General features: G+C 36.8%; 1 protein-coding gene across 7 annotated transcripts in view; it reads right to left on the bottom strand.

Annotated features, from left to right (window-relative positions):
• Window positions 1–13: 13 nt before the first annotated feature.
• LOC137361195 (bcl-2-associated transcription factor 1-like) overlaps window positions 14–21,348 on the bottom strand; it is a 58,276-nt gene continuing 36,941 nt past the window's right edge. The window contains exons 7-13 of one of the 7 annotated variants that reach the window (XR_010972110.1): window positions 16,252–16,357; window positions 15,882–15,966; window positions 13,366–13,547; window positions 12,661–12,841; window positions 10,756–10,893; window positions 1,458–1,509; window positions 14–467 (exon numbers count right to left, since the gene is read on the bottom strand). Coding sequence is in view for 6 of the 7 variants with exons in the window: in XM_068026120.1 (XP_067882221.1) it covers window positions 401–467; window positions 5,278–5,507; window positions 6,368–6,523; window positions 12,661–12,841; window positions 13,366–13,547; window positions 15,882–15,966; window positions 16,252–16,357 (1,007 nt within the window). In the remaining variant the exon portion in view is untranslated. The other 6 variants (XM_068026120.1, XM_068026124.1, XM_068026126.1 and 3 more) reach the window with 6 other exon arrangements.

The raw sequence follows: 21,348 nt of genomic DNA, 5'->3' as shown, positions 1-21,348 counted from the left end.
GACAAGACAAATGTTTCAGTAAGCAAATATTATTTGAGAGAAGCCAAGAACAAAATTGCACAAAATACAGACACTTACAATAATAAAAATCCCCAAAATTTTACTCCTTCAAATACAAGATGTTTATTTTCTGAAACTGTGCTTTTTATAGTATATATGTCATCCACTTCAATAAGCCATGCAGTTATCAATATCTAAAAAATACTGTCTATATACTCAATATAGATAGTTCACAGCCAACAATTAAATCAGACATTAGACACTTGGTATCCTTCAAAACTAGATGATTTAAATTCAGGTTTACCAAGACTTTCCCCAATCAACATTAAAATGTAATTAAAAGCTAATGTCAGACAATAAATCAAAGGTAAGTAAAGAAAAGTAGTTGACGAAACATCCACTAGTATAATTCAGGGGAGATGCTCATCTCATTTCTGCTGATGGGAACGGTTTTAAATGTGGTGTTCCTGTGAAGCAAGTAGAAAAAGTGAACTGTAAAACATGTACAGAAGTCATAAAAACTGAAACTGTATCAATCATAAAAAGATAGAATTCATGATATTTTCAAAAGTTGCTGTTATAAAGTTTGAGGCTAGCCCACTGCAACTATATATCTTCATTTTGGAAATAATTATTTTTTTGCATCTTATTCCTCAATATTTATGGTTATGCCATTATCCTGTTGAACGAAGTAGCATTCCTTTAGGTTAACACAATGTATCGTCACCAATGTTTTAATTATTAATGGAGCACGTGCACTAAAAATGTCTGCAGCCCTATCTTCCTTTGCAATTCATTTAAAAACCTGTACATTTCACCTAATAGTTTAAATGCTCTTCCCTCCTATCTATACATTAGCATAGCTATGGCTTACATTCACTGCTATATTTATGGTGATAAAATTTTCTTCAAATCTATTTGCTGTTCATTTAAAAACAAACATTACATTTTCTAATATAATGATGATCGTATGATCCTCCCTCATTCCTGTGATTTTCAAGCCATTTCTAATTTCTTCAAAATAAACTCCAGACTGCTCTGTATTCAGGACTATTCAGAACTGACAAAACAGACTACTGTACAGATTACTGAAGACTATCTGGACTACTGGCAGGAGCTATGTCTGGCAGAGTGTTAGTTGTTTTTATAATTATTGAAATTAGCATGTCAATTCGTTATGCATCAGTGTTTGCAAAGCAGTGTAAAAGTAAAAAATTTAGGTAATGTTAATTAAAAGGTATATATTTCAGGTTTATTTTATCAAATATTACCAATCAGTCATATAACATGATTGCAATAATCAGAATATTTACAAATATTTAAGTACAAATCAAGCTGGTTGGCACAAGTTTAGTAATTACTGTTTTAATATAAAATCTTACAATCAATAGCACAGTCTAAAATGGTAGAACCAAAACTGTGGTTTAAAATTTCAGACAACCAACTTCAGGAATTACCAAAATTAAAGCTGTCATTTTTCCAGCATATACATGCAATTTTACTGTACTTCTGTGAAATAAGAAAAATAAATTCAAATTAGGGTGATATCGTTAGTTTAGCAAGGGTAATTGTCCAATACCATCATGGTAATGGAATGATCAATGGCATAAAATCTCCAAAATTTAATACATGCTTTACCATAAAACTGCCATTTAATAAGGATACTTAAATTTAAAAACAAAATAAATCTACATTGGGCTTCAAATAGAGTACACCAATAGTTCACACCGAAGCCTTTTATAGGTTTTATAAAATTCTCCAGACCAGGAAGTACACTGTTATTTTAATAACCTCAAGGTGTTTGGTACAAAAGAGAGGTAGCATAATTTTGCTGTAAATCTTTCTTGTCCATGTAGGTAATATACCTGTTCTTTGAATACTGTTAATACACATGTGGGATAACAATTACAAACAAATGAAACATTTCCAGAAATTTGAAAATCATTCAAACTAAGAGGAGGAAGTTCAGTGAGTTCGCTGATCTCAGCCAAGGCAGCAACAGGATCACTGTAATTGGTTTTAGCAACAGGGTTTAAGGGAAATTAAGTCAGGGTTCATACTTTTAATTGTCCAGCAACCCTTGCAGGAAGTGTGTATGTATGGATGTTAGGACAGTAATCCTGTCGCCCCTTCCTAAATAGTCAAATAACTTGCCAATGCCTTGTCTAGCCTCAAACAATGCAAATGCCCTCTAAGCCGAGGTACTGCAGGGACCCCAGTGCCCATGGAAACTTACCCCAAAGCGTCAAATCTTTCAGGAGAGGAGGAAGTGGGGGGAAAAAAAAAAGAGGGAGGAAGGAGAGAAACAAGACCAACAGACTTGAAGGAAATGCAATATAACTTGTCCTTTCTCCTGTCATTTTCACAGTAATGAAAAGGGCTGCATTTATTGGGAAAATAAGAGTGTCAAATTACAACTCACTACTTTTGTGCAACAATGCAGGAAAAAATATTTAACCCAACTTAATTCTTATACAGAAGTTTTAACAATGTTTTAATGCTTCAAGTAGATAAAAAGTATGCAATTAAAATTAAAAGGGGGTTGAAGTACTACTATTCAGAGGGAAACTCCTGGTTCAAAATTGAAAATCAACATCCTATAAACTTAATTCTTTCACATACATGACTATAATTTTACATTATTGCTGGCCTGCATTATGACTCTTTAAAATACAGCTTCACTGATGGCATATGTATTCTAACTGTGCTGATACCTCCGATCAATTAGGAAAGAGGTACTTCATTGTAACCTTACTGCTCCATTTGCCCACTAAAATAAATTGCATTGTATTTTAAAAAAACTTCTACAGATAAACAAAGTAGAAAGGCTAAAATAATGGCAATTATGCAAGTCTAAATCTTACATCCAAAATACACAAACCTTCAATTATCTTAAAGGAATCATCTGAGGTAGGTATGCAAATTTTCAACTATAAAGCACATATTGACATTATACATTGCAAAATCTAGATAAGGGGTGTCAAACATATGGCCTTGCGTGTGCTGTTGCATGTTCTGGAGGAGTACTGTTCTCCCAACAGCCTTTTAAAATTTAGCACCACAGCAGTGGTTCCCCATCAACTTCCTGCATCTTGCTGCTGAAGGGGTGGGGGGCTGGTCAGGAGATTGAAATTGTGAATGGAGTGAAGTGGCGTGGGCATATGGCCAGAATTATCTACAGAGCCGGGATCAGTGGCAGCAATATGGTGAGCGGGAGCTGTGCGGAGAGGGGAGCAACTGATAAAAGCATAAGCGAACGTGGAATTGCTACTGTGGGTAAACAGTGAACTACTGTTTCCACTGGTAGGTGAATGGAGACCAAGGAATATCACAAGCTCCAGTACATGAGGTACAGAGATGCTGGAGAGCCAAATACAGGCTGGGAGCACTCTAGTTGTGTTGTGGAGCTGGGAGGAGCATTTTTGCTCCTCCACAAAAGGGAAAAGGTTTTTTAAAAAAAACCCCTACCATTTCCTCAGCTGTCCCTTTAAAAGGACTGTTATTTAGGTTGCTGTAGAACTGAGAAGACTAGTCAGATCTTGCACAGTACATACTCCACCTAGTTCTTCACGTATTTTACAGAAGGGGCCTGAAGCAGGTGCAGGATCCTTCTTTGCCTATTTACCACTGATTTCAACCATCTAGTACACCTAAAAACAGTGAGGACCAATATGGCAGTGGATTAGGTACAGAATCTCTCATCTAAAAACACTTATACATTGAACCCGTTTTACGCTCAAAAAACAGGCAAGACACAAACCAATTTCTACCCTAGTGTGTCCAAATAGATTTTGCTGAATGTGGCCCATGCCAGGATAAGGCCCACCACATAAATAGAGTTTGACACCTCCAATCTAGACGATCTCAGAAAAAGTTCATATTCACAAGAATGTTATTGATACGAATGGTCTCTGCCTTATTTAGTTTTAGAGTCATAGAGAGATACAGCACCGAAGCACGCCCTTCGGCCCACCGAGTCCACACCGACCATCAACCACCCATTTATACTAATCCTACATTAATCCCATTTTCCCTCTCACATCCTCACCTTCCTTCAATTCTCCTACCACCTACCTACACTAGGGGCAATTTTTACAATGGCCAATTTACCTATCAACCCGCAACTCTTTGGCATGTGGGAGGAAACTAGCGTACCCGGAGGAAACCCACGCGGTCACAGGGAGAACTTGCAAACTCCGCACAGGCAGTACCCAGAACCGAACCCGGGTCGCTGGAGCGGTGAGGCTGTGGTGCGAACCACTGCGCCGCCCTATATGATTAGGTAATCCTGGCAGGCCAAAAAGGTTTCACAATACAAAAATTGTCATTTCCACATTTATTTAGGGCTCCTGTCCCACAACTCATTTTCAAATCATTTTGCATGGTATCCAGAAAAACGATCCATTCTCAAGGTTACTCCGCTAGAGATTTGCTCATATTGCACCCTCCTCAGTGATATCTTTGCCCAAATACTGACTGCTTGTGGCCAATAATTAATTGTCCAAATAAGCATTTAGAATCAGCTGTGAACTGTGTGGTACGACTATCAGATCATTGTGATACTATGCACAAACCAAAGTTGACATTAAATAAGTGTCTGACCTTTTTGAAACAAATGTTTCAATGTGGGCACAGAATATTCTAACATTTAAACTCAAGAGAGCAAAAGATTGAGGAGAGACAATGAACTGGACCTTTTTTGTTAATTGCACTGTTCCTCATAGTAACAAATTTGGTACCAATTTTATTTCAGATTTGGAAAAGACTTTATGCAAACATTCACCTTAACAATGTGAACAAAATCATGTTTCTGCAGACATAGCATGGGCAGCTTATAGTACTGCGCCCAGTTTAAAAAAAAACGGCCTGCACAGATACTTAACTGAACCTAGAAATCTGAGTAATCAGTTACCCTGCTGTATGTTTTAATAAGATCAGCAAAAGGCGGTCCATTGTTATCTCAACACAGGGCGTGGGTTTGGATGCCTATAGCTATCCACTCAAATCCATTTGTCACAGAAGGATATTCAATTCTTGGCCTAGCTACCAGCTTAAGCACTTTATGGAAACAAACTGTTCTACCTCAGTAGGACAGCCTCCTGATGCACTATTCATAAACAGCTACTAATGAGGCCATCTGGGTGGGGCTATGGGCTGGACCCCTTCTCCTCCCAGCTACATAAGAAAATGTGAAGGGAAGTCAAAGAAAACAGAAATCTTGTCTAAACATCTTTAAATACAAATCTTAGAAATTCCAAGCGTTAATCCAGCTCTCACCAAAAAAGATATACCTTTTCCTCTTTGTGTCTGTCCTTTCTCTCCTCTTCATCTTCTATTCCTCCATTTTCTTCCTCCTCCTTTTCATCGCTTCCCTGATATTTGTCATGTGTCCACTTTGGACTGCTGCTCGATTTTTTGAAAATAAATCGCCCACGTCCTCTTGGAAAAGTACCTCGCCCCCTTCCCCTTTTGGCCCAGTAATCCACCCCATCATCTCTGTCATCATGCTACCATGAAGAGAGAAAAGAACAGGAAATACTTCACCATTTTAATCAGGTTATTTTTTTTTTCTGGAATTCCCCCACCAGATTGTAGTTTATTCATACAGGTAAGAACAGGCACATGCAAACCTGCCATTAAAAAGTAGACTGACTACTGTAACAATCTGAACTATTTCTTTAAATATGCACTAGCTCCATGCTATTTTATTAAATATATATCTGAATAGCCATCCAAAACACTGCAAAATGCTGCAGGTGAGCAATCTTAGCTGATTAGACAGTTGAGCATACAATCTGAACAAATGTAAGTATTTAAACAGACCCCTTGGAGCTGGCATGAACTAAACATTGAAAATTTGATAAGCATCAGCAGTGAGGTCAATTATTAGAGTGGGAGCTACCTACTACTTTTCTTGATTAGAATAATTTCGTAATGGCTGCAGCCAAAGCCAAGAATATGGTCTCATCAGAAAGACCTAGAGAGTTAACAATTGTCAGCATTTCAACCATCCTTAAAACATGCCTTATTTGATGATCCATGCATAACAGCAGCAACAATGATGCTGGTAAACCATTTTTTTAATGTTTGCATTACATGATTGAGAACTTTTGAATATTTTTCAAATTCAGCTTCAACAAATCATTCTGATCTCACATTTACAAGTCTAGTTCTATAATGATAGTGATGTCCACTGTCTGCCAATGATTGAAGAAAAGTTATAACTGAGGGGGAGCAGATTTACAATATTTATTTAGCATAAAAGCTAACAAAACTCCCACTTACTCCTGGTAAACCATTATAACCAAATCTGGGGGGAAAAAAAAAAACAATAAATTCTTAGAATAGACTGATTGCCAATACCCACCAGGAAGTATTTCTTGCTCTTTGGAGTATATTCAGGATCCCACTCCTCCTCCTTGGATCGCTTTTGAAAATTTGGGTTTGTAGTACTGGTGGAAACAGTACTCGAACCAGAGAAAGTTCCTCTGGCTCTCCCTCTGCCACCTCTTATTCGAAACTGCTAAATGTTCAAAGCACAGAATCTGTTAGATGCTTTCTGAGTCGCATTTCCTTTTAAGTATTTTAGAAAGTGAGAAATTAAAGGGGCGGAGAAAAAAAAAGCTAGCCAAGGAGGCTCGACACCACTGAGAAAATATAGACCACTATCACTACTCTGCTGATTATCTAGTCTCACTTTATTGAAACAAGATTCTATATTGTTCTGCTTTTAAAACTTTCTATTCTTTTCCTTCCATTGGTCTTCATTCTAGTAAATTTATTTTCAATTTCATCTGCAGATAATTTCAATTAAAGCCCTAGATACCCTGTGCAGTAGTTTATAAGTCATCCTGCAATGGTGAGGACTATTAAAAAATGTTTTTATGCTGATATAGAACTGTATCAGTTTGCAATCATGTATCCTAAAACTTGGTATACAGAGAATGGGGACCAAAGAGATTACGAGGCAGCAATTTGAGTTTCAGAAACTCAATTATATACCAGCTGAAACGCCAAATTGAATTATTACTTTGTAGTCATTCCAGTCTTACATGGGGGCTGGACACACTTTTATCCAACTTTCTTGTATTTCCAGTAATAGGAGTCACAGCAGATACAAGCAGCCAGATGATCCTTGCTGATATTGGAGAACATTCCCTCTGACTGATTAATTATCAACTTGCAATCAGTATTTGTTTACCAGTATCATAGCTTGGTATCTTCTTCCTACTGATCATAAAGTGTTTTATAATAGAGCTCATTGTCCTATAACAATGACATAAAAGCTCAATATCACTGCAGTTTGTACTGGTAGTATAACTGAAAGTGCCTATACTTGGTTTTAAATAGATTCACTTTCAGACTGGGTAGCATGATTTTTTTTTTAAATTTCTGCTCCACATTGTTAAGCCGCTAAAATTATTTTTCTACACATTCTTATGAATTGTTTGGAGCATACAACAAAGCAATAACACGTCTTGGGGGCATATGTTGATGAACTACTTAGAACTACTTCAGCTTTGCTCATGATTCTGATCATCTTTTCAGTAGTGACATGAAGGATTTTTTGAAAAAATATGAGCAGGCAAATACAGCAGTATAGGCAAGACTGTGGTTTCGATCAGCGCCCCCAGCAACAATTTTAAACATGATCTGAATACTAATGAGCTAAAAATGTTTACTTTCAAATCTTTTAACTTGTGTAACCATGACACTTAGCATGCATACTTTCATATTGTTTACATGCTTATCACAATCACAGAACAGCAAACATAATCCAGTCATAATTAATCCTAACTACTGCTAACTTACTATTCATAACCACTGAAACTTTAATTTACAGCAATTAACCTCACTCAAATGGACCTTAGGGGCTGGGTAACTTCAACATTGTTGATTAGTTAATACTCCCAAATCAAATATTTACTTTAGAAATACTGTACTATGTAATAGGATTTACTAAGCAGGCTGGAAAGAACTAGAAATGACAACAGGTTACTTATTTTTAATTTAAATTTAACATTCCAACACAGCAGCTAAAATAAAATATTTTCTCCCTTAGTTGATGCACAAAGTAGCAGGATGCAAGTTCACACTTGCATTGTTGACATGGCAATTTCCCAAATTCAGCTATCAGTGGGAAATGCAGGCTGCAGCACCTACCCACTGGGAAGGGTAATAAAAAAATTACACACTATCATGTTAAGTATAAACTCTATAACAAGTACAACATTACAACAATGATTACATTTCAAAAATAGAAGTAATTCATTGACTGTAAAGTGCTTTGGGATGTCCCGGGATCGTGAAAGGTGCAAATTATATGCAAGTCTTTCTTTCTCATTCACATTTGAGCTGCTTCCCCCTCCCAACCCCTAGTTGATAACAGTTTTAGAGATCTGAGAAGGTAGCATCTCTCCATTCTTTCTTCCCTTCTCCAATCTTCAGCAATTCTCACCCTCCATTTCCACATTTTTTTAAAAATTAATTAGTTCATGGGATGTGGGTGTCGCTGGCTCGGCCAGCATTTATTGCCCATCCCCAATTGCTCTTGCACGGAGTGGCCATTTCAGAGGGTATTTTAAGAGTCAACCACATTGCTGTGGATCTGGAGTCGCATGTAGGCTAGACCAGGTAAGGACGGCAGATTTCCTTCCCTAAAAGGGCATATTATCCCTCATTGTTTGTTCAATGATTTCATTTTTCCTATTATGATAATTTATGTATGTTTTTCATATAAAAACAGCAAAAAGATACAATCTTTTCAACATTTTTCAATGTTCACTCAGAAAGACAAGATAATGATTATGTCCAATTTTGCATGTTAGTCATATAAATTTGCTTTTGGGCTATCTAAACCCGAAAGAAAAATCTCCTTTCTATATTGCGATGGCACACCTGTGCAACTGCTTCTTACCGAAGCAAAGCTCAAGAAAAACATTTATTCGGATTTACAAAGTGTATACTTGATTTGATAAACATGGGAAAAGCATACATGATTTTGAACTGCAAGGATTCTTAGTTTTCACATTTCCCTTTTCAAAGATGTTAGGATTTTATGTATTGAAAGACTAGATAAGTCTCAAAAGCTCAAAGGCAAAAACTGTTGAATAAGAGATCAGAAAATGATAAAGCATCACTGCTCCAAATTAGATTTTCAAACTGGGCTCCTTGTATCATAGATCAAAAGGTCAGTAGTTTTCTGTATTTATTAACTTAACCCCAACATTTTATTTCTCTGTCACTGTATACTAATAAAACATTTGCTGCAAACATAGAACTGTTTTCTTCTAGGTATCTGACACTGTCTTTCAGAATTTTGGACAGGGTCATGCAGGAATGTGCTGAATTTGCCTGCACAGTAAAGTTTGAAAACCGCTCATCTAAATCTAGGGATTCACAAATTACTACCGAAAGGATAAAATTTTATTACAGCACTTATTTGATTTATGTTTACATAATGAGTTTAGAAAATTAAATCACTGCCCTTGAAGAGGTAATGTCCGCAAGCACAGCAGGTACATTAGTCAATCACAGCTAATTCTTTCAAAGGTGACACAAAATGATCCAAAGTGTTCACATCTATAATTTCTCTGTAATATTGCATGCTTGTGTAACTGAAGAATTATTTGTATGCAAATCTGTAAACTTAGTTTTGCTATTAAGTTACATATTAATGCTTCACTTTATAACTGGAGGTGGATCACCAATTCAATGCTGCTAAAAATAAGGAAACGGTGAACTAGCCAAAATACTAACATTTACTTAACCGTTCTATCACTTTCAAATATGTTTGCTGTGGAAATTAGTTCAGTGGAGTGGCAGGGTTTTTGAGATACAGTGAATGCAGAATGGATTACAGTGCAATTGTAATTCGTACATGAGTAAACTGCCTATTACAAGCATTTCTCCATTAGATCCTTGGTGAATACAAGTAGATTTAAACTTTATAGGTCTTACATTTCCAAGCAGTTTTACATCTGGCTTGCAGCCAGCTCCACAGGCATTCATGGAATTTGTTGAATATGAAAGTACCTCAAATCTTCTCCGCCTTACATCATTTAGATTTTAAAAATCATTAGAGTCTCCCAATGCTGCTATGACCTGAACTCCTGTACCAGTGAGCACCACATAGTTTGTAATGCTGTCTGGTATTAAGATCAATCCATGTTCTATCCATCAGCACTCAAATTCACTCATTTTCAGCAATACTACTGAGCAGACCTCATGACCCACCTCATGCTGACTGGATGAATATTACATGGTATTAAGTTCAACACAAACCCCACTCCCTGACATTGTGCATGCTTGAAACAGGAAGGTCCTAAGTACATTAAGGAGACTGTAATTATTTAAAAAATCAAAAATCAAAACTTAAAGCACTTTTATATTGCATTAGACCTGTGCCAGTACTACTGAGTTCCAGAAGTGCAGGTCTTTCAAAACCAGCTGCAAACCAGATGTCAAACTGCTGGGACTAACTCTTACTGGTTATCCAGAAAACCCAAAGGTCACTGGTCGTCTACAGCTCCAGCAGCTTTACATGTGGTTTTCAGCTCGCTGTGTTTAACACGTGCTTCAGAAATCCAGCAGCATTATCAAAATATAAAAGCACCTTAAAACCGACAGTTACACTCAAACATAATTATGAGACAACCAATAACTTTTCACGTTAGCTAACAGACTTAAATAATGGTTAATTAAATTTCAGTTTTTGTTCTGGACTGGTTTCCAAAAACTCTTGCGTCTCTTCACCTCTCTCTTCTCCTTTAAAACCCTCCTTAAATTCCAACTCTCTGATCATGCTTTTGGTCACCACTGCTATTATCTCCTCCTCTGGTTCAGCATCCTTTATCTTCATTACGCTTCAGTGAAAGACTTTGGGATGTATTTCTATATTAAAAGGGCACTTTATAAGTGTAAGCTGCGGTTGCTCAATCTAATCTCAACATTCTTTTAAAACATTGTTTTTAAACTTTAGTTGGTCCTGGTTTCCTTCATTTTTCTGGTTCTAGTCAAATCAATAAACTATTAAAAGGGAAACAGGATTTTGGTGTGTATATAGATCATAGAATGATTACCACACAGAAAGAGGAGGCCATTCAGCTTGTCAAGTCTATGCTGTCTCTCAGAGAGCAATTTAGCTAGCTCCACTCCCCCGCCCTTCCCTTGTAGCCCTGCAAATTCTCTCTTCAGGTGCTTATCTAATTCCCTTTTGAAAGCTACAAATGAATCTGCCCCCATGACCTTCTCAGGTAGTGCATTCTAGCTCTGAACTACTCGCTATGCAAAAAAGTTTCTCCTCATTTCACTTTTGGTTCTTTTGCCAATTACCTTAAATCTGTGTCCTCTGGTTCTGGACCCTTCTGCCAATCGGAACAATTTCTCCCATCAACTCTTGTCTAGACCCCTCATGATTTTGAACACTTCTATCAAATCTCCTCTCAAAATTCTCTTCCCCAAGGAGACAAACCCCAGCTTCTCAAATCTATCCACATAACTGAAAGCTCTCATCCCTGGAACCATTCTCGCAAATCTTTTCTGCACCCTCTCCAATGCCTTCAGATCTTACTAAAATGCAGTACCCAAAATTCAACAGAATACTTCAGTTGAGGTTCATCATAACTTCCTTGCTTTTGTACTCTATGCCTCTATTTACAAAGCTCAGGATCCCATATGCCTTTTTAACTATGTTCTCAAATTGCCCCTTCAATGATTTGTGCATATATACCCCCCAGGTATATCTGCCCCTGCACCCCCATTGGACTTTTATCTTCAGTTTATGTTGCCTCTCCTCTTTCTTCCTACCAAAATGTAACACTGCACACTTCTCTGTATTAAATTTCATCTGCCATGTGTCCTCCCATTCCACCAGCCTATGTCCTCTTGAAGTTTATCACTAACCTCCTCACAGTTCAAGTTTTGTGCCAGCAGCAAATTTTGAAATGGTGTCATTATCAAGAAAAGCAGTGGTCCTAGTGCTGACCCTGGGGAACTGCACCTTCCTCCAGTGCGAAAAGCAATTGTTTTCCACCACTCTCTTATTCCTGTCAGCCAGCCAGCCAACTCTGCATCTATGCTACAACTGTCCCTTTCATTCCATGGGTACAACTGTCCCTTTCATTCCATGGGCTTCAATTTGCTGGCAAGCCTATTACGTGGCACTTTATCAATCGCCTTTTGGAAGCTCATGTACACTACATCAACTGCATTACCCTCATCAACCCTCTGTTACCTTATCAAAAACTCATTCAAATTGGTTAAACACGATTTGCTTTTCACAAATCTGTGCTGTGTTTCTTTAATAAATCCACACTTGTCCAGGTGACTCTTAATTTTATCCCAGATTATGGTTTCCAAAAGCTTTCCCACCACGGAGATTAAACTGACTGGCCTTTATACACAGTCAAGCATCAATCAGAATACAACTGAAAAAGTTGTAAAAGCTAATTGTGACAGTCAGATTCAGCAGTGTGACCTCCTAATTGGAGCTATAAAATTGAAGGAAAACAGGAACAGCAATCTGTTATTCAGTGTCCAACTAATACTAGGAGGAAAATGAAATCATTGTTTCAGTATTTGACACTTCTTTAAAAAGTGTTTTTTGATTAGTTGATGAACTTGTTCAAAAACAAAATCTCAGCACCATGATGCACTTACAAAGTTTCCCCTAGGTCTTCCTCGTCCTTGAAAAACTGCACTGTCTGTATGCGCTTGGAACGACTTAAAACCACTCGATCCATCATCCCTTTCTTTTCTGACTTCTCTATCCTCGTGGGGTTCAGGCGAAGAAGAGGATGAAGAGCAGCTGGAATGATCCCGATCTTTATTTCTATACTTGCTGCAAGAAATAACGTTAATAAAAAAATCACGACTGCGCACCAAAAAGCAAAAAGTGATTTTAGGACAATCCACTTACTCGTGGTTACCACCAATACAACACCAGAGACGATTCCTATACAAAATATTTAAAAGAAAAACTTTCCTAGACAGACAACAAACCTACTAAAAATACATTCTTTCACCTCCCTTTTCTATAAATAAATGCAAGCTGGCAAGGGAAGATTTGGAGTTCTGACCTTATTAATATGAAGTACTGTGCTGCAAAAACCACTATCAGGCAATTAAGAAATTCAGGGTAATCATCTTTTCATATAATCCCTGTTAATGTTTGTCAGTTTGCCATGTTCAATATTGATGCACTATTCCATGATTTTGTTTATCCTGAAAAAGTTGCTATTGAGAAAGAAATGCTAAAGTTACTGTAAATCGAATATCCCCACCTCAGCTAAATACGGCATTGCACAGCATCTAAAACTGTGCAAATGTAAATTAACAAAATTAGAATTTAAAAGACAATCTCACCTTCCTTCCTTGAAGGGTTTGTAATCTTTGTACTCTTTATGGTCTTTCCCTGATTTTTCCAAGGAAAGCTTCTTTGATGCATTAGATTCTCGTGAACCTTCGCGTTCTTTACTTTTCTCTTTTCTACGCCGATCAATATCATGGCGCAAGTCAACTGGATCACATTTCAACTTTTTTTCTGCCTAATTATTTTACAAAAAAACTGAGACTGTAAGCAATAAAATTTTCACATGGTTGAAGCTAGTTTGATGCTCAACACTTGCACTCTTTGAAATGATGATTTTGTAAACATGTATTACGAACACACCGTGAGGTTTAATTTTACTGCAGTATGCACAAAGTTAACGAAGAATTCTTTGGTTTTTCAAATCCCCATGGTTTACTACTGACCAAAAATTAGAAACATGTAGAATGCTTTCAAAACATACAATAAATTTATCAGATAGGCTGGTTGGTTAAGTTATATTGATATTAAATCAAAAGCAAATTTAAAAATAGTGCAAGTTTGCAAAGGAAATCTCAAGTAATAAAGAATTTCAAACAGTAAACATAGGGCGAAAGAAAGTATTGAGATCCACTTGAAGATTAGTGTGAAGCTGAAATTTAGGATCAAAGTAGTAACAGATATTAAATTGGTTCACATCCCATTCAATTTCACTGACAAAAAAAAGTCAAACTGCTAAAGACAGATTTTCAAAAATTGCAGAGGATCAGAGGGACTATATCAAAAAAAAATTCTTTATTTATTCACAGGATGTAGTAGTCGCTCGCAAGGCCAGCATTTACTGTCCATCCCAAAATGCTCTTGAGCAAGTTGTGGTAAGCTAACTTCTTGAACCACTGCAGTCAGTGTGCTAAAAGGTATTCTCTGTGGCTTTAGGGAGCGAATTCCAGGATTTTGATCCAGTGACAATGAAGGAATGGCAATATATTTCCAAGACAGTGCGGTGTGTGACTTGGAAGGGAACTTGAAGTGGTGGTGCTCCCATGCGCCTACTGCCTTTGTTCTTCCAGGTGGCAGAGGTTGCGGGTTTGTAAGGCGCTGACAAAGAAACCTTGCTGAGTTCTGCAGTGTATTTTGTAGATGGTACACACTGCAGCCACAGTTCTTCAGTGGTGGAGGGAATGAATGCTTAAGGTAGTAGATGAGATGCCAATCAAGAAGGCTGCTTTGTCCTGAAATGGCACAGAGCTTGAGTGTTGAGAGGGCGCGCGCGCACGAGAGCGAGAGGAGAGAGAGGCACGAGAGCGAGAGAAGTATTTAAATAACCTGCTTTAAAACCCCAACTGGTTCACTAGTAACAGCTAGACAAGGGAACCTGATACAAAATAAAAACAAGAAATGCTGGAACCACTCAGCAGGTCTGGCAGCATCTGTGAAAAGAGAAGCAGAGTTAACGTTTCGGGTCAGTGACCCTTCTTCGGAACTGACAAATATTAGAAAAGTCACAGGTTATAAGCAAGTGAGGTGGGGGTGGGGCAAGAGATAACAAAGGAGAAGGTGTAGATTGGACAAGGCCACATAGCTGACCAAAAGGTCAAGGAGCAAAGGCAAACAATATGTTAATGGTGTGTTGAAAGACAAAGCATTAGTACAGATTAGGTGTTGGTACAGATCAGCTATGCGGCCTTGTCCAATCTACACCTTCTCCTTTGTTATCTCTTGCCTCACCCCCCACTTCACTTGCTTATGACCTGTGACTTTTCGAATATTTGTCAGTTCCGAAGAAGGGTCACTGACTCGAAACGTTAACTCTGCTTCTCTTTTCACAGATGCTGCCAGACCTGCTGAGTGGTTCCAGCATTTCTTGTTTTTATTTCAGATTTCCAGCATCTGCAGTATTTTGCTTTTATTAAGGGAACCTGATACTCCTATTTGAATTAGCCTACATGCAATTCTAATCCCTCACTACACGGTTGACTCAAGACTGTCAGGGCAAAGTGTGGATGGGCAACAAATGCTGTATTGCCAGCAATGCCCACATTTTCAAAACAAATAACTAAACATAAATAAATGGGTGGCAGAAAGATATAAAAATAAATAATTGTATGGTAGGATGGAGCCAAAGAATGTGCTACAATATTACACAGCACATTGATAACATTTGTGTCTATTTTTTAAATTACTTGATCTTGAGATGTGATCTTGGGCAACACAAACAAGGTAATGTATATTGCCCATCCCTTGTTGCCCCGAGTTTGGAGTGTGAGGAAGTCTTGCAAATCTTTTTCACCAAAATGTCAGTCGTTGACGAATAAGCCAACAGGAAAGACTAGTATACCACAAAGTATAAATGGGTTAAAGAGACAACAGGTAGCATAGGATTAGAAAATGGGGTTGATCTGTGAAAAATGGACAGGCCTTTTGGGTTAATGACCCTTTCCTGTCCCAACAATTCTTATCAGTATACATTCAAAAAATATCCCCACCAAATAAAGATATGGAAAAAAAAAATTAGAACACCTAAAGTAATTAACAACCAATAAAGTTGAAAGGCTGTAATATAATTTTTCACCTTTCGGTTGTCTTCCTTGGAGGTTACATCTTCCTCTGTGATGCGAGTATGCTTTCGTAGAGAGCTGGGAGAAATATCAATTCTCCTAAAAGTCAACAATGATGTATGAGAGACTTCAGTGTTGAGGCAAAAATTAAGCTATGGGTCATCCTTTCATATCACCACATCCACCCACCCCATGCAATTAAAATAGCACCTTATTCAAGCTGACACTAAAATGTAGTATTAGACTTTTTTAAAAAAATTAAACACTTCCTTGGATAAATATTGACAGACTAATAAAACAATTAGCTAACTATTGGCCATTAAAAATACAGATGACTTTTAGAATTTTAGTACTGTAAATAGAACAAAGTATGCAACTATATACCTGTGGATTTCAGGACTTTTCTGCCTGGCTCCATGGTCTTCTGCTGTCTTCTGATACATAGTAAAGCGCTCATTTAGGGTCATTCCTGTTGACTTGAAATAGTGCTCTGTTGGTTTTAGAGGAGAAATACTGTTCAGTTAGTTTATTTCCATATTAGATACACCATTCTTGAGAAGATATGTGTTAGTATATATTCAAGAAACCTGGCAGAAGTAAAAGACAGATGGAATCATGCAGAAAATGTAATAGCTGCAAGATTACTTTCTTAGCTATATTAGACTCATTGTGGTAATTTGAACCATGTTTATACACCTTAGAAAAAGTACAATTTTCAAACTCTGTAAAGTGCAACAGCAAAAACGCATTACAACTTTCTTTAGCTCAATTGCTGCACTACCTGAAAAGTGACACTCCAGCATTTTGAATTTTCAGTGAACAAAAAAGTTATTTACAATGCCAAGTATTTATGCCTGACCCATACTGTATACTAGTTTGGAGTTATGCGTACAGATTTATCACCACTGTGCTGAAAGCTTATCCTGGAATTGGACGGACTATTGAAATGCAGTAACTTTTCAAAAAAATGTCCCCACTCCTAGACGATTTTTAAAGTTAGCAATGCCAAACAGACCTCTTTAGTTTGATCAATATATCCCTTTCTCAATCTGACAAGACAAAATAATTCAACTGTCTCAAACTTGGTTATGGAAAAAACTGGTTAATAAAATCACAAGTACAATATCTATGGGAAAACTTACCGCCTGAAATCCAGAAACTGCCTCACAACCAACCATAAACACTTCAATGGGTCACTACAACAGTAGTGCCTCGATCATAATTCCATGAAACCCAACAAGGAGTGCAGAGGAATTTTGTTGTTAGCAATTCAGTTATAAGCCTTTTTTTCCAGGAAGACAGAAGCTTCAACTTTGCCTGTGTTTTTTGCATCTGTATCTTTCAACCGTTATTATATTTTTTAACATGGGACTTGGAATTTCAATACATGAACACATCCCAGGATTGCCATGACCTATTTGCAATGAAAAAGAAAACATCACTGGGCTTTTTAGCTCAGCACAAAAACTGCACCTGTAACAGTGTACTGGTGTACTAACATATAATGTATTTATTTTCATAACTTTCACTAGAAAATGATCACGGTGACTAAAGACTGGTGGACTTTTAAAAAAATTCTAAAGGATCAATTTCATGTACATATATTCCTGTCTGTCTATTAATCTTGGTAAAGATGGGAAAATTCTTAGATGCAAGTTTTCTCTGCATTTCTGTAGGTTTACAGTTTATGTCAAGCATGATGTTTAAAAGCAGTAAAATTATAAAAAGCATTAAGTAAACATTCTATTATATTGTTATACATACTAGGTGGCTAAATCAAAATTACATTTAACACAGGACTGTGTGAAGTTATAGATTTCTCAGAACTTGTATATTGATTTTTTTTTTAAACGGAATTAGAAGTTGCAATTATTTACACACAAAAAGAAATTACATTAAAGTTCCAACAATAAACCAGACATTACCACACAACTAATGAACATAACCAAAAATTGTGGCTGGAGAGGTAAAGATGGAAAAATTTTCTTCCCCTTTCCTTCCCCCCACCCCAAGTTAGTAGTGTTAGCGTTTAAAAGCCTATACTAGAAGATCCTAACAGGCACTTAAGTGCCAAACATAGCAATTTCTTGTAAATCCCTAAAAGTATATTCCAAAAGAAAAATGCTACCGTAGCCATTTAAAAATATATGCAGTTTTTAATCTTCCATCGCCATCCCACTCCTAGCAAAGTTAAGACTCCCATATCCAGGTTAAAAAGGCCTTGCCCCTGCCACACAGATTAAGTCAAAAATCAGTTCTTTCTTAATCCACCATAAAGCACATGCTCAGTCATGTGGGCAGGGACCTCTACACTTCTCTCCCAAAGATGGTCAATCCTCCTCCTCCTCATTAAAATTGGAATGCGGGCTGAAGCTAATTAACAGCTCTGTGTTGTACCGCTTTAACTATCTGGCTGCTAGCTTCAATCTTTTTGTTTAAAATGCCAGCAGCACTGTATTTGATAAAGAAAGCAACATCTGACAATGCAAAAAAAAAAACAGTACTTTGAAGTTCTCTCATTCACATTTCAGTTTCTTACGAGAAGTTCCCTGCAACCTTAGCATATACAAAAATCTACTTGATAGCTGTACATTTTAAAAGACAGTGGAATATTTGTTGCCCTCTACTTTCAACCCAACTCTTAAAAGAATCAAATACAATTATACTGAAAATCAGTCAATGCTGGTGAACTTTTATTTAGAAATTGAGCCATGTGTGCCATCAGTTCCTTATCATTCCAGTCACACATGCTCACAGAACCAACAAAAATCTACAAACTACAAAAAGTGATTTATTTTTTTTTTTAAAAACTTTAATACTGGAGTGAAATTTCAGTGACATTAAGCTGACAAACTGTGAAAAATGACAGGAATCCATTATTATATATATCACATTGTTATAATACCAGATGTTCAGTTCAAAGTTTGTGTATAAGTAAGCAAATTGCTCAATGTAATTTATTCTACATTAATGTAGTCATTAAAATGAAAGTTTGAGTTTAGCATTGGGTGGCTATATAGTTCACCTAATCTTGTCCAAATAAATTGTTGAATCATGAAATGTTGGATACAGGTGAACACTGTTCAAATTCTTATCACCATTCATAACAAAATGCAAAACTATTTTAGAAGTGAGCATATATACATTCTTATATTCATATTCAGTAATCTATAAAGCACAATGTTCAATCTAGGATGCAATACAAGGTGTTGAGTATGGATTTAAGCATTTCATTTACAGGTTAGCTCTGTGGACTAGGTAATGTTTTGCTTATTATGCAAAGAGCATATCAAACTGTATAGCAGTTTTACAGATAAATCCCAGAGATTAAGTAACATGATTTTGTGCATGTACAGTAACATACCAATTAATTTAAATACCATTATAACATTTTAAAATGAATCACCTGCACTTATGCTCACATGCCGTAGGGCTGCAATAAGTATACTGGTTTAAAAAAGGTGTCCAGATATCGTGTATTGCATACAAAGTACCTCATAGGAACTTACCATTTTTTGCAAAAAGTATGTGGTGTACCAAGTTAAATTTTCAGCTCTTATAACCTGCTATACAATAGCCTCTAGAACATTGTGAATGAAGGTTTACCTAGTAGATGAAACAACACAAACTTAATTTATCATTGGGCCAAGTAAAAGGTTTAGTTCTAAAACGGAGAGAAAAATTTAAGTGAAAATCATCTTTAAAGGGTATAGCAGTACACCACGTGTAGCAGCCAGAGCTATGTACATGAATACTCACCCCTTTTATCAACGGTATTGAATTAAGGATAGCTATAAGTAAGAAATTATATCAATTTTAATCAAACTAATGGCAAAATCTGTAGAACACCTTTTGCTACTACTGGATATCTTTAATACTTCAGAAATGTACGACAGATTGTGTCTACAAAATGGCACCACACTTTAAGTCAATGCTGCATCAAGACAGAAGTTTAACAGTGACTGTCTCCTGTATTCTGATAGCCCTTTGGAATATCCCTAACATTTTTCCTACTAAGTGCAAGAGGAGGAACAATTCGCTGTAGCATTTAAAGTGATAATGATCAAAAATCCCCAGAACCAGACAACAATTAAATAGCAGCCCTGCTCCAAGTTAGAGATCACATTAAAATATGTACAGATTTAATGAAATGTGAATCAGCATTCAATAACTTGCAGTAATTCTGTTAACACTTATCTCTCAGTGCAGACATCATGTCAGCTAAACCGAGCTCATTAATCACCAACAATTCATGACACGGTGAGTCAGCATCCGCCCTCCCGCAAAAGACACCAACCCATAAACTGGAGTCCCATTTTGCATTATAAAAATAATGGCAAAATGGGAAAGATTTAAGGCTGTAACCTCATGTTCAAGTTCAGATGTTGGAGGAGTACAATATACTTGAATTTAACAATTTTAAAAATATTCTCTGTACTTTCCTTTTTATAAGTTGGAGTGGCATTATTACTGAGCAACTTGTCTCAGCATCAAACACTCAGATGCAAAGTAAAGCACATTCTGCTCTGTTCCAATAGTGTATCCCAGCCTCAGAATTAGAATGAGATTAATCATCTAACCAACCATACTAGTTTCTCTACGCTCTGAACTTTAATGAGATTACTCCCAGCTAGTCATCTCCCTTCAATTATTCAGATTACAAAACAGAATTAATTTAAAAAAACATCTGAGTGATTATGAATTAAAGCAGTGCATCCAGTGTACACAAGTTGATTACTAAATATATTGAAATTATATTTCACAATTATAATCAATACAAATACTTCAAAATGTTATGCTCTTACATCTCAGGACACTTCAAATCAACAGTTTCAATTTTATGGAAAGCATGTATTTCCATTGCCAGTCACCTCACTGGAAGGAATGAGGAAACTGAAAAGTACAGCCTAGAAGTGCAGCTATTTCACGGTCAATAAAAACTTACATAGTAAAAGCATTTAATGCAACAGGAAAAAAAAATCAAATCAAATCACTGAATTGTTTCAAAACTGCATACTGCAAGCAGGTTGCTGAAACTTGTTTCTGATAGAGTGCAATTGCTAACAGGACCTTGGGCTTCTCATCAAATTTACCAAATGATTTACATGGGTAATGCTTATGTATATATAAATGCCACCATGTTGGTTTACTTTTGTTTGGTATAAATTATCTACACAAGTTTGCAAGCAACACTTTGCAGGCATCATTACTGCTAGTACTTTTGGTTTATTGTGCACATATGCTGATAAAGGGTGTAAAGAGAAAAGAACTTGCATTTATATAGTATCTTTCATAACCTCAGGGTATCGCAAAGCACTTCACAGTTAACGGAGTACCTTTAAAGTACAATCAGGGCTGTAAGTGTACAGAAACAGCCGCAAATTTGTGCACAGCAAGGTTCCAGAATCAGCACTGAGATGAATGAACAAATAATTTGTTTTTGTAATGTTGGTTGAGGGATAAACATTGGCCAGGACACGA

The sequence above is a fragment of the Heterodontus francisci genome, chromosome 3 (genome assembly GCF_036365525.1).
Source record: "Heterodontus francisci isolate sHetFra1 chromosome 3, sHetFra1.hap1, whole genome shotgun sequence".
Taxonomy (NCBI): domain Eukaryota; kingdom Metazoa; phylum Chordata; class Chondrichthyes; order Heterodontiformes; family Heterodontidae; genus Heterodontus; species Heterodontus francisci.
This window is presented reverse-complemented; position numbering and strand designations above follow the sequence as displayed.